At 33.9% G+C, this 13,346-nt stretch overlaps 1 protein-coding gene across 22 annotated transcripts in view; it reads left to right on the forward strand.

Annotated features, from left to right (window-relative positions):
• Nucleotides 1-13,346, forward strand: part of SGIP1 (SH3GL interacting endocytic adaptor 1) — a 114,834-nt gene that overhangs the window by 47,223 nt on the left and 54,265 nt on the right. For 14 of the 22 annotated variants that reach the window (XM_087960422.1, XM_087960434.1, XM_087960423.1 and 11 more), the window contains 5 exons: nucleotides 674-730; nucleotides 2,187-2,241; nucleotides 2,769-2,956; nucleotides 11,658-11,669; nucleotides 12,581-12,605. In XM_087960422.1, the coding sequence (XP_087816548.1) occupies nucleotides 674-730; nucleotides 2,187-2,241; nucleotides 2,769-2,956; nucleotides 11,658-11,669; nucleotides 12,581-12,605 (337 nt within the window). The remainder of the gene's footprint in view (nucleotides 1-673; nucleotides 731-2,186; nucleotides 2,242-2,768; nucleotides 2,957-11,657; nucleotides 11,670-12,580; nucleotides 12,606-13,346) is intronic. The other 8 variants (XM_087960425.1, XM_087960430.1, XM_087960440.1 and 5 more) reach the window with 2 other exon arrangements.

Genomic DNA, 13,346 nt, shown 5'->3' on the forward strand with positions numbered 1-13,346 from the left:
ATGACCCAAGAATTTATCAGTTTATATTTGGATATCCCACAGTATAACCCAGCATTCTTTCTCTCAATGACTTCAGGGTTTTCGGCTACAATATCTAAAAACCTGCTATATGAGCCTATGATATGGGGTGGCAGGAATTAAATCTGGGACTTTTGCCACTATCATCTCTTGCATAGTTATAAAAGCTGTGATGGCACAGTGGTTAGAATGCAGGCTACTTCTGCTGCTTGCTGCCTGCCTGAAATTTGGCAGTTCGAATCTGACCAGGCTCAAGGTTGACTCAGCCTTCCATCCTTCCAAGGTTTGGATTGTTGGGGGCAATATGCACTCAGTAAACCGCTGTAAAAGCACTGTGAAGCGGTATATATGTCTTATTGCTATTGCTATACTGTACTTTGCCAATGAAAATTATCATAAAATTTGTTACAATTCCTACACTGGTTCTCAGCTTTGGAATAGTCAAGAGTTCAAGAAAGGAAAGTTGCTTTCCAGATGCAGAGTAAAGAACCTGAAATGGTCTCTTTAGTTATTCATAATGGAGTGATTGATGTTGGAGCATTTCTCCATTGAAAACATTGACTTTTTCATGTCTCCTAAGAAATTATAGCACTTTAATTTATTCCCCCTCTTATAACAACAAAAACAAAAACATTGTTTAAACTATGTATTACAGAAGAGAACAAATGGTGCTCCGAATGGATTTTATTCAGAGATTGACTGGGAAAGATATGTAAGTAATAGTAATAAAAAAATATCTCAAAGTTGACAGCAGTCTTTTAAAACATTCTTTGTTCCAGTGAGACTTGGTTACTTATTGTGTCATAGCTGATCCTATCATGTCAGCACAAAATCAGTAGCAACACCTGTATGTAAAGTATTCTGCTGATACATCCACTTACCAGATACATCCCTGCAGTTGGCCTGGGGACTGATTTTTTCCCTATGAAACTAATAGGTTATGTATAGAAGAGATCAGCCATGTTTATCTTTGTCCTTGATAATAATATCCACCTACTGAATACATTTCTGCTGATTATTTGGAACGCTGAAAGTTAAGAAATAGCAATGGAGTCTAGATATAGTAAAACTATTTTGCAAGATATCCCCTAGGAGGTTAAATGTTTGGATTAAAATATTTTTATGTTTACTCACTGTCTAATAAGTTGAGTGACACATATGCAGGTACAGTATGTATTTAATGTTCAGGTGGTCCTCAATTTACAATCACAATTGGGATCAGAACTTCTCAGTTGTTAAGTGTCCTGATTTTCGTATCTTTCTTGCTATAGTTGTTAAGCAAATGCAGTCATTAGACAAATTTTCCTATTGACTGCTTTTTTGTGGGAAAGTCACAAATGGCAATCACATAACCTCTGGACTCTACAACATTGTAAATATATGCCAAGTGCCAAGCGCCCAAATTTTTATGATATGACCACGGGGATGCTGTGATGGTTGCAAGTGTGAGGACAGGTCATAAGTCATTTTTTTCAGTGCTATTGTACCTTTGAACAGTCATAAAATGAATTATTATAAGTTGAGAACTACCTGTATATGACCATCTACTTGCAGAGTGATTCAAGGTAGTTAACAGAGTTTCGAAAAAAATTATAGTACAAAAACAATGGTAAAGAAACAAAATACATACCCTATCAGGGATAACGCCCAACAAAAATATATTTATATTACTAGCAGGCTCATACATCAGGTTTTGTAGAATAGGCAGAAATTGGAGAGGTAGTCCTTCGAAATCACCTATTTCTATGCTTTATAGATAACCACTGCATCTTGAATTGTATCTGAAAACCCACTGGTACCCAGTGCAACTAATACAATAGTGGTATTACATAGTCTAATTGAGAGGGACCCATCCCTGCTTGCTCCCACTTTTGGGGTCAGCTATAGCTTTAAGGATACTCCCATTTATGGAATTAATTGCAACAGTCCGATAAGGTGTGAATGATTGTGCCTAGACTTTATATGTCTGGTTACTTTTTAATGATATATGGCAGGTTTCTTTTCTGTTAATGTTTATTTGTGTTGTAGCAATTTTTTTTAATTAGGAGGCCTTATAAATTCTCAAAGTGAATAAGTAAAAGCCTCATTAATGAGATTTTGAGGAAAAGGGGGGGTGGGGAGAAAATAATGTTTATATGTTGATTTCCTCACTGTATTTGCCATACCAGAATTCACCTGAACTTGATGAAGAAGGATACAGCATCAGACCAGAAGAACCAGGCTATATCCTTTATTTTTAATTTGCAACTTCCTTCCTCAGGCAGATGATCTTGCTACACCTGCCAGAATTCCCAACTCCTCAAAACGCAGTCATGTAATCTTCCTAATGTCTAAATTCTCTAAAATTGGGGTGGGGGAATCCCAACAGGGATAAAAAGAATAGGATTCCAGTATCATCAGCTTTTTTAGTCCTAGGTTCCCAGTAAAAACCGGTATATAAGTGTGCCACCGGGAAGAGATTGCCTGATTCCAGATGCCATCTGCTCCCATGATGGAGAACTCTCTACAATGGATCATATTCAAGGCTCATTCGAGATCCTTTCCACTGTCTGATTTCCCCTTCTAAGTTTAGAGCTTTACTTCCAAGTTATGTACTGTAATGTAATGTACTGCACTGTATTAAAATTGTATTGTACACCACTGGAATCGTACTGTTCATTTAAAACTGGTGCCTTGATAGGACTATTCTGAAACTGATCGTTGTATTGTAGTTTACAGATCCGTTGCATTTCTCTTTAACTGTGATCTACCTACCAAAGGAAAGCACTTTTATTCTTCAAGTGAATCTGAAGAGGAAGAGGAGGCACACAAGAAATTCAATATTAAGATTAAACCTTTGCAATCTAAAGACACTCTTAAGAGTGCAGCAACCGTTGATGAACTGAAAGCTTCTATAGGCAATATTGCACTTTCACCTTCACCAGTGGTAAGCAAATATGTTTAATTTGTTACTTATTAAGACTTCCCAAATTGTATTTTGCTTATTTTCCAAGTGTGCCATAAAATCAGTTTACATTATTCATCTCCTCCAAATTTGGTTTTATCAAGTGTTTCACAGCATAAGGGCTTCCTACAATCATTTTAGGTTCAAGATATGGTGAAAAATATCATGACTTATCATAGTATTAATATCATGAGTCCTAGTGGACAATCAGTTAAATACGAGCCAGCAGTGTGCTGCAGCTGCCAAAAAAGCCAACACAGCTCTAAGCTGCATAAACAGAGGGATAGAATCAAGATCATATTAATACCACATTATAATGCTTTGGTAAGGCCACACTTGGAATACTGCATCAAGTTTTGGTTGCCACAAAGTAAAAAAGATGTGGAGGCTCTAGAAAGAGTGCAGAGAAGAGCAACAAACTGGAAGCTAAAACATATAAAGAACAATTGCTGGAATTGGGTATGTCTAGTTTAATGAAAAGGAAGACTAGGGATGACATGATAGCTGTGTTCCAATATCTCAGGGACTGCCACAAAGAAAAGGAAGTCAAGCTATTTTCCAAAGCACCTGAGGGTAGGATAAGAAGCAATGAGTGAAACTAATCAAGGAGAGAAGCAACCTCGAACTAAGGCGAAATTTCCTGACAGCTAGAACAATTAATCAGTGGAACAACTTGCCTCCAGAAGTTGTAAATGCTCCAACAATGGAAGTTTTTAAGAAGAGATTGGATAACCATTTGTCTGAAATGGTATAGGGATTTCTGCCTAAGCAAGGGGTTGGACTAGAAGACCTCCAAGGTCCCTTCCAACTCTGTTATTCTATTCCATAGCTACTTTGCACTTTTGACAGATCTTTTAAAGAGAGAACATTAAAGAAGTTACAGCAATTTTCTCTGCATGCTGCTATTAAGGTTTTAGAAATGAATACATGGCATGGATATGATCTATATTTTAAAAAGCATTTGAAAGAAATAAGAGGCTACTTATTCAAAATAGTCATGAAATGGCCACAATTCAGATATTTTTTTAAAAATTAAACTGAGCTGAGTTGTTTGCTCTCTCATTTTATATCAGTTATTGGAAATTGGGTTCCAGTATAAAAAGATGAAGAATGTCATTAGAAATGTGCAGAAGTCAGAGATAAGAGATTTAAGTCTTTTTGAGATGCAGAAGAGATGGGTACCATTACTGTGAGGTGAATAATATACCTTTTTCTCTCAATAGTGCAAAGCTTTTATTTCTAGAAGTTTAACATGACAAGAATTCTCAAGACCTGATATTTTCAGTCAGAATAATTCTGGCCAATTTATTGGCAATGTCTAGAGTAACAAGATGATCTCTATTATAGCACTATCTCAGTATGTACTTCCTTTCACCTATCTATTCAGAGATGGATGCATTCTGCGGTTTTTGTTATGGCTTTTGTATCTCTATTCTTTAAAATTAAGCCTTCCGTTTTCCTTTCTTGGCTTGAGACTAATACCGTTAGTGTTCCCAGGCTAGCTTAGTCTCTACCCCAATATGGTTAAGAATACAAGTTTCTGTATAACTATTTGGCTATTTTGGCTGACTAACATGTTCTATGCTTATGCCCTGTTACCTATTGGTGTCATATGGGTGATCAGTTTTTTCTTTTAGATTCCAAAGATATTCATTTCAAATGGAATGACCTTCTTAGCATTTCTTTCTTTCTACCCCACCCCATCCCTGTAGAAGACAATATAAACATAAATGATTTGGTATTATTACTTTTAAGCATGACAAATGGGAATTGTCCCTACTGCTTATCCTAAATTGTTCTCTGTTCCTATCAAATTGAATAGCCAACTCCAAAGATTTTCTTATTTTCTTATCAAAACATTAATATTTCTTTAAAAAAAAACGCACTACCTAATCCTGTATGCGGAATAAGTAGCATTTCAGGAAAAACAACTTTACAGATTGCAACTTTCAACTTCCAATTACCTATATATATATTTGGCTTCTAGAATTTTATAAGAACATTGGAGGTCAGTGTCGTTCATAGAGTTCTGCATTTTGATCATTGCTTCTGAACACTGTCAATTTATCTAGATCACCTTTCTCCAACCTTTCCAGCTTCATGGACTGGTAGTGACCTGGGGTGGGAGAGAGGAGATGGTTTCATGCATAAATGTAGCTGTGTGTGTGTGTGCACTCACTTACCACTTCTGCGGCCCAGTTCTGAACAGGCTGTGGCCTGGCACAGGACCACGTCCTGGGACTTGGGAATCCCTGATCTAGATGACATATGCTAGCCTTCTAACCCTTACATCAGTTAGCCGAGTAATTGGCTGATCCACCAAGGTTTCTATATACCTATATTTCTTATCAAAACCCCATTTTCAGAAGTGGATACCTGCTCATCATCCTGTCTAAGAAATCTTTCCATTTCCTTAAAGCAATAGCCTCTTTCTCCAATGCAGCACATGGCTAACATTCTGGAAAAAAGTATGGTTCATTGGTAAACAGGAGATATAAGTCCCACGGCCTTATGTCAGAATACCTTCCTACAGAGAGTTTGTACTTTATAGATATCTGAGGATGAATTATATTAGTCAGTTCAAGATTTCTCTGTCCAAACAGAGCTACTCAAACAATATATTGACACAGGATTTTTATTGAGATTTGTTTCTGCTTCATCCGATGATTAATTCATTAAACATTAAATAGTACTTACTTTCATCCCACACAGGTGGTTAACTTCTAATTGCCTCAACTATGACTCAATGGGTTGATTTGTTTATCAGGTAGATAGTTATATATCTACTTTGGACATGAACCATTTTAATAGCATTCCTTCATAAAATTATGCAATTGAATTGTAATTCTATAAGTTTATCACTCTCATAATAATGACCATTCTTTTGTGGAAAAGACAGCAGTACAAAAAGAAGGTAATTACAACATTCTCCCAATTGGTCCCTTGATATTATTAGTTACTGGATATATAAGAAAAGGTTAGTAGTAAATAATGAAGTTGTACTTGCCCTAATTGCATAAAGTTTCTGAATTTCCAGTTAAAGAAAATATATGACTTTGTTTCTTCTATCATTTGGCTTTAACAACATAGAACCCAGCAACATACTGGATTCACAATTGGAAACAAATTTAGCTAATCTAATGTCATGCAAATTTGTTTGAAACCTAACACTGGATATCATCTATGCCTTGATCATTTACTGCTGCACGAAGTTCCAACTTTTATGCAGTGTGTGTGTATGTGCAATTTGGTGGTCTTTATTTCAGTAAACGAACCTTGCAATCATTATGAATTCAGAAGGCTGATGCAGCTGGGTTTGAAGGGAACAGTGTGTTATATTGTAGTATATGGAAATCAAGTTCAAGAGGTGATTTGTAACACTCATTTCCTGGACTGTGGAAGACATGAAAGCTGTTAATCAGAATGATGACTTTGTTGCATTGGAGAGAATGCAGCTTCCTAATCAATTGATGCCATACAGTTTAAGGAAGCTTCTAGAGCTGTAATGCTTTTCCTGAATGCAGGATGCTGAAAAGAATAACTTAAATGGGTTTATACTATGAAAAGGGAAACTTAGAATGTACAGTGTCATTTCTTTAAATTGAGTAGGGCTATACTTTATATTAGTGAGATGTATTGTGTGTACAATAGTTTGCATAATAACGTAAAATCTCTGGAGCATTTAAACCAAATATTGCACTCTTGGCTAATAAAAGTAATACCCCTTAATTAGCAGCATTTGAGTTCAATTTTATGTGCAAAACTATTATATATTTATTTTGGAATTTGCTTTTGGCAAAAAGGGTTTTTCTAAAGTTTCTATGAGCTGTTGTCGATTTTGCTACCTTGACCAGAAAGTTAGGTGTGCTGAATTGAAATCCTTATTTGTTTTAGTACTTCTAGTCAGAATACAATCAATTTTTTCAAGAACTTGTTTTGTTTCTTAAAACAGTTTTCTCTTCACAGCTGTAATAGTATAGATGTTGATTCTAATTGTTGCAGCAAAATTCAGGAGAAATACCCTCTGATACGCTTTTTAAAATATTTCAAGTTTGTTCAGATAGTATTACAAAAGTAAATAGTAATTGTATTATTATTATGGTGGCCTAGTAGTTCTCTAATAGCCAGATTTAGTTTACTTAGGAAGAGAGAATTACATAGTATGTATAGGAAAGTGTGCTTACATGGTTCATATGTATATCTAATGGGTTTAGACCCAGATGTACATTAAATAGAATTTAATATGTTTTGGGGGAAAACATTTTTGGATAATTTCTCCTTTCCCTGCAGCTTAAACTGTTCTAAGAGTTGAAAAGCTATCTAAAACAGCATAAGAACAACACAGCGGGAAAATATGAAATGTCCCAAAATTGTTATCTCATCTTTTTTTTTCCTAACAGGACACTTTTTAAAATGCTGGTTTAATTTAGAAATAAAGTCACGTCATTCACAAAGGTCCAGAGATAAAAAATTTAAATTTAAAAGTGCTATATTTTTGGAGCAAAATGAAATGCTATAATCCAAAGTGTTTTGCCCCATTGAGTTGATTATACAACTAGCATTTTCTTCTTTTGCTCCTGAATATATGAATATTAGTATGCTAATTTAAGGTTTAAGTGTCTCATGACCTGAAAATTCACTTTAGGTCTATTTCTTACTGGAAAGCAGCACCTGAAAAGATTAGAGCCAAACCAATAGCACGAATGAAATTACTCCATCTTTCCTTTGTGCAGTATTACGACAGAAATGGAGAAAATTTGCCTTGTTAAAATGTAAAAGGAATGGCTGGTACATATCATATACTCTATGTATTTTTTTTGTTGCACAACAAGAAGTCATTCCCACTTTATATGAGGGGATATATGGATGGTGGTTGCAGCATATCTGTTGGTTATAATTCTTTCTATAATGGGATTTATTATGCCTTTCTTTAAAGAGATTAGAGAGCAGCAGAACTACAGTATTTTAAAACTATATTTCAGGTATCATTGCTGTTGAATTTATTTTGCAAATGCAAGAAACATAAGCCCATCTTAAAATTTTGCCTCAAACTTCACCGTTATAAAATCATGACTCGCTGGCTATAGCAAGGTTTGCTTGAAATATTATGGAAAAAGATGTTAAATAAAGCAATAATAGCAATTACTTGCTCTTCTTAGTAACATTGTGATTAGCCAATAACGTATTATAAGCCACTGGATGATGCATTATTTTTCTACAAAGAAAATCTGATGATGGTGTGTGTTTCTGTGTGATGAATGTTGATGAGCTGTTCTTCAAGATGATGTGTTAATAAAATAATTTATGTGAGATGGTTATACTGCCAACCTCATCGTTGAGAATTTATGCCCAAATAATTCAACACTGTTAGATGAGGAATAAAAGATCAGTGTGCCCTATTTCCCTCCTTCTTTCTTCCTACTTATTCTAATAGACTTAGCAAGGCTTTGCTGTATTCCATAGTCTACATTAGATAATGACCATCTGCTCAAGCATAGATATGATGGGGAAGCACTTGGGAGCAAGTAACATTTTTAAGGTCCTAAACTATTTAAAAGGAAAAAGAATGGGGAAAATAATTAGGAATTGACACATGATAGAAAATATCAGTTTAGTTTAAACCCTCTTGTGACACTTTGTTACTACCTTCTCAACTAACTATTCTCATACCTTATGGAGATGGCAAGCAGATAATTATGGGCTGAAAATGGAACAGCAGCAAACATTTCATTTTTTGTATCTGGTGAAGGAATCAGTATTTAGAGCCGTCTGTTGAATTTTAATTGGATTTTATTTGATTACAAACGGAAATGTGCTGTTCCAAAACATAATCAGTAAGTTTTCTTCTCAGTTCAATTGTTTAATAGTTTCTGACTGCAAAGCCATGCACCATTAACTTGCGAGCAAATCTCATTGAATACAATATGTCGTGCATCAACAGATATGCATAAGATCTGAACCTGCTTAAGCTGAGAACAATCTGTCAGGTTTCTTTATGATTATATTTAAAATCCCATGTTATCAGAAACCAATATATTTTATATTTTGTTATCCTTCTTAGCCAGGATAATAACCTTATGACTGGTATTTCTTGAGCATTTACTTTTTTTGAAGGCAATTACATTATTTAGATGTTGGAGTAATTCGAAGTTTAACAAAGCAGGCTATATTACCATTGTTTTTCTGTAATGGATAACTATGGAACTCAGTTTAAATTTAAAATTTTTCTGATTGATCAGAGACAAATAAAATATCACCAAAATAATAAAAAATATGCTTAGTCTCTTTGATGGGTCACAGATTATCATTAAGGTCCATCACATATGTTTGATTTTAATTAGTTAAGCTAATTGATTGCACATTGAGAAACATTACAGTGTACATCAATAATGAGTAATTGGGTCTTTGCAATGTTTCAATGTTATGATTCTATGTAAACTCATGTTAAATAGTTTTCTCTATTTTGGGTACTGTCCAGTGGTATGTGAACAACTTTGGGCACTGCAGGGCATTCTGGGGGTTGAAATACATGAATTCAAAAAATGTCCAGGCTAAGGAAGTCTGATTTATGGTGAACCTCTTTAATCCTATTGCAACTTGTTTCTGAACAAGGAGGCATAGCCTACAAATTGTACAAATGCCCATTTCTTTTTGACTTTCTCTTTTGTCTATGATAATAAAACTTTTAGTCTTTTCATTGTTACAAATTTATCTTCATTAGAACTTTTGAAATTATATTTAATTAAAATTAATTGATTTCTGAATAGATGTCTTTAGGACTGATCTGTAAAATATTTAATGTATCATTTCATTAGTTTTTCCATGGATTATGTGCACTGGAAAATGCCTATTTTTTTTTTCTCTTCATCTTAATGCATTTTGCAGAGAAAAAGTCCGGTAAGAAGTCTTCTTATTCCCTCTAATACTCTCATTTTATTAGATGTAAACAGTTTCTGTTTTGGAGGGGGTTTATGTGCATGCACATACATACATACTTCATAGCATTTGAGAAGGTAATACTGTCAGGTTGTTCATCTTCATGTCATTTCACGAGAAGGAATAAACAAAGGACAGTTTTGGAAAGATAGGCTCTGAGAAGGATGCATAGTTGTTCCCCTCATATTGGCAACAGCACTAATAGGAAATAAAAAATGGCTGCATGTTACTTGAACCATTTACTTTCCCTGAAGAAGCAGGAACCACGCTATCCATATAGGCCACCTGGTTGCCTCTCAAGCTAATTGTCCTTCTAAAGTTGTTAGAATAAATAGGCAATCAGTGAGGATTTGAGATGTAAAACTCAAAGGTAACAAAATTCATTCTGAACTTTTGAGCTACAGCTTGATAAAAGATTTGAAGATTAAATACCACTCAGTGTAACAGGGAAGCATCAAAGGAACATAATCTCTCAATGGGATTTAAAAAATAGCACAGATAAAAGATCCTTTAGGGAATATTTAGCCTGCAAATTTTGAGCCAGATAGGTTCCAAGTTTGACACAATAAAGCACTGAAATATTTTTACTAAATGTCGTTAAAGGCAGAAGAAGTGAGGACAGGAAATGAAAAGCAAAGCAGCTTCAAAATTGCCCAGCAGAGAATCTATAGAGAATTTGCACTGAATTCACACAGCAAGTGTCCTATTCCAAATTAATTTTGTTACTAAAGATTGACAAGTTTACTATTCTCATAAACACATATTCTTCTAGACTAGGAGATATATTAGCTTGGCTCAGTGGCAAAATTAGACCTTTCCAGGAATAACTTATTAGATATTGCTTATGCGACAATATTTAAAAGATGAGAGTTTTGTTTTTGACTCTTTTGTACATAACATATATGATGTAAAGAATAGTTTGTATTATATGAAATGGTCTAAAAGCAAAGCATACTGTCTCAAATCACATACAGTGAAGAGAAAAGAAATCACAGATTCTCACTATTTTAGGGGTCTCAATGAGCTGACGAATTGCAGATCGGACACAAAGACTAACAAAAACTTAACTACAGATATGATAAATAGAATGAGACAAAAGTAAACATAAGGTAAAAGTTATGTGGAGAAATAATAGGGATATATGAATATTGACAATATCCAAAGTGTGCTCTGCGTTTTTCAGAAAAAAAGAAAAAGAAAAGGTAGAAGAATATTTAACTCCATAATATGACCCTTTTTCAAAACAAGGAATAACTGCCAATTTTTAAAAATATAAGAAGCTGACAATATATACCAGACATTTTTAAGACAATGGTTTTGAATTTCCAAATAAGTACTGGAAGTAATTGCAAATATGAAAAGGCCAGTCTCCCCAACTGCCCAAAATATATAAAGAAAGAGGACATGGTTTTTGATTAATTTAAAATCTTAATTAATTTTAGATCTGTAACACTTTAATTAATTTTTGATCTATAGCAATCTTTCAACAATTAATATGTGGGATAAAATAAGCAAATGTGGATTTTCTGTATATGTTTTTCCTGCAATATCTTCATAGTATAGGTTCATTTTTAAAATCAAGTTTATACAGGCCCAAGACCTTAAGTGGATTTGGGAAGAGAGCTATTTGATGAAAAATAGTGTTGAAATTAATATTTTATGAAGCTAGATGATCTCCTACCATCCAAAGACATTTTTACTACTGATCTTTCACTCTCTGACTAGGTATCTGTTCTCTCTTCCTTTTTGCTGATCACAGAGACGCAGCCCGGTAGGTCACGAATTCATGTTGAAACAGTTGCGTAAATGACTGTGGGTTATTTTAAATTTATTTGGGGAATATGCCTCACATATCTTGCAGAGAGTGTTTGGGAGATAACAATTCTTGCCAAGCTTAATAAGTATCATATTGATTAAGAAATATTTCCCATTTTATTATCTTTTAAAATCTTCCCTTCTGAACTCTTGATCATTCAGTTCTTCTTGGTCTTCCCTTTTCCTTGGATGTGATATGATGGCCTCATTTTCTGGTGGTAAAATATTTCATGGAATATGATTTGAAAAGAAAAGACCTGCCTTGAAAAATACATGCAGAAATGGACAGAATAACCATTCTGGATCCAGTCATCTGTCGCTCTCTATTTTGATATATAAAGTATAAGGAGCTATCAGAAAAACATATAAGAACACTTACATACACAGATATGTCCTATTTATGTTTCATACTTGAGTATTCTATTTTCAGATTCTATGGTTTTTTTTTTCATCTCCTTCAATACCGCAGTCTAGATTTCCAAATTTAAAAAAATAGACAAAAACCAATGTACAAGCAAATGAGATTTTATAAATGTATGATCCAGCTCTGGGGCTATAAACATGTTGTCTAGGACTTTTTGGCAAATTGAGTACGTGTGAAATTTTTGTGTAAATACATTTGTAGCTATTACCTTCAACTCTATTCAAAAGATATTTGAATAGTTTGCATGTTTATGTAAATATGAGTGAATGAATAAACTGGCAAAGTAACCCACAAAGTGTACTCTATAAACCCAATTTAGTATATGATTTGTTTTACAAATATTATTTTCGATGGCTTTTCAGCATTTCAAAACAGAGCGAAGTTCCCTTTATGTAAATATAATCCTTTAATTCTAAACTGTAGTTTTCTGTATTTAATTTTAGGGTACAGTTAAGAGGAACCTATCTAGTAAGTATCATTTAAAAACACTTTAGACTTTAACCGGTGAATATCCATAGATGGAGTAGATTTCTTTCATATTTTTCATAAAAGAGCAGCAGCAGCTAATTAACAAGAAATATTGTATTCAGAACATTAGTGAAATAGACCTCAAAACAGATTGAGAATACATCTGCATACTGGTATGAAATTCTGTACAAATACATAAGCATAATTAATAGACGCATTCTAAATTAAAGTGCACATGCAGATTTTGCAGTTAGCTGACTGCACAGACCATATCAAAAGGCTGTAAAATATATATTTCTCTGGGCGTAAGTGAAATATCAATCTTAATTCATGGAATATTCTCATATATCTAATAAAAATACATACTTTACATACTGTACATTTAATGAAAATATTTTCATTGCATTATTTTTCATAAAAACACATATGTAGCCCTAAAATGTGAAATGTTACAGTATATGTAGAAAGACTGGGGGCATAATTAATCTCAGGTGAAACGATTTATGAAATCATGCATTATGTTAAGCAGCCATGGTTAGGTTTCTGCCTGATTTATTAAGTATTAGTATGCATTAACTAGAAAAATGTAGATTGCCTAATTATAATTTTAATATTATACAGTTGTTGGTCATTTGATCGTATTTTAAAGAGATATTAAATTACAGCACTACATGTAATGCTTTACAGTGCTTTATAGCCCTCTCTAAGTAGTTTACAGTGTTAGCATACTACCCCAACAAT

The sequence above is a fragment of the Notechis scutatus genome, chromosome 3, assembly GCF_049901735.1.
Source record: "Notechis scutatus isolate UNSWTSFEM ecotype Mainland chromosome 3, rNotScu1.2, whole genome shotgun sequence".
Classification (NCBI taxonomy): domain Eukaryota; kingdom Metazoa; phylum Chordata; class Lepidosauria; order Squamata; family Elapidae; genus Notechis; species Notechis scutatus.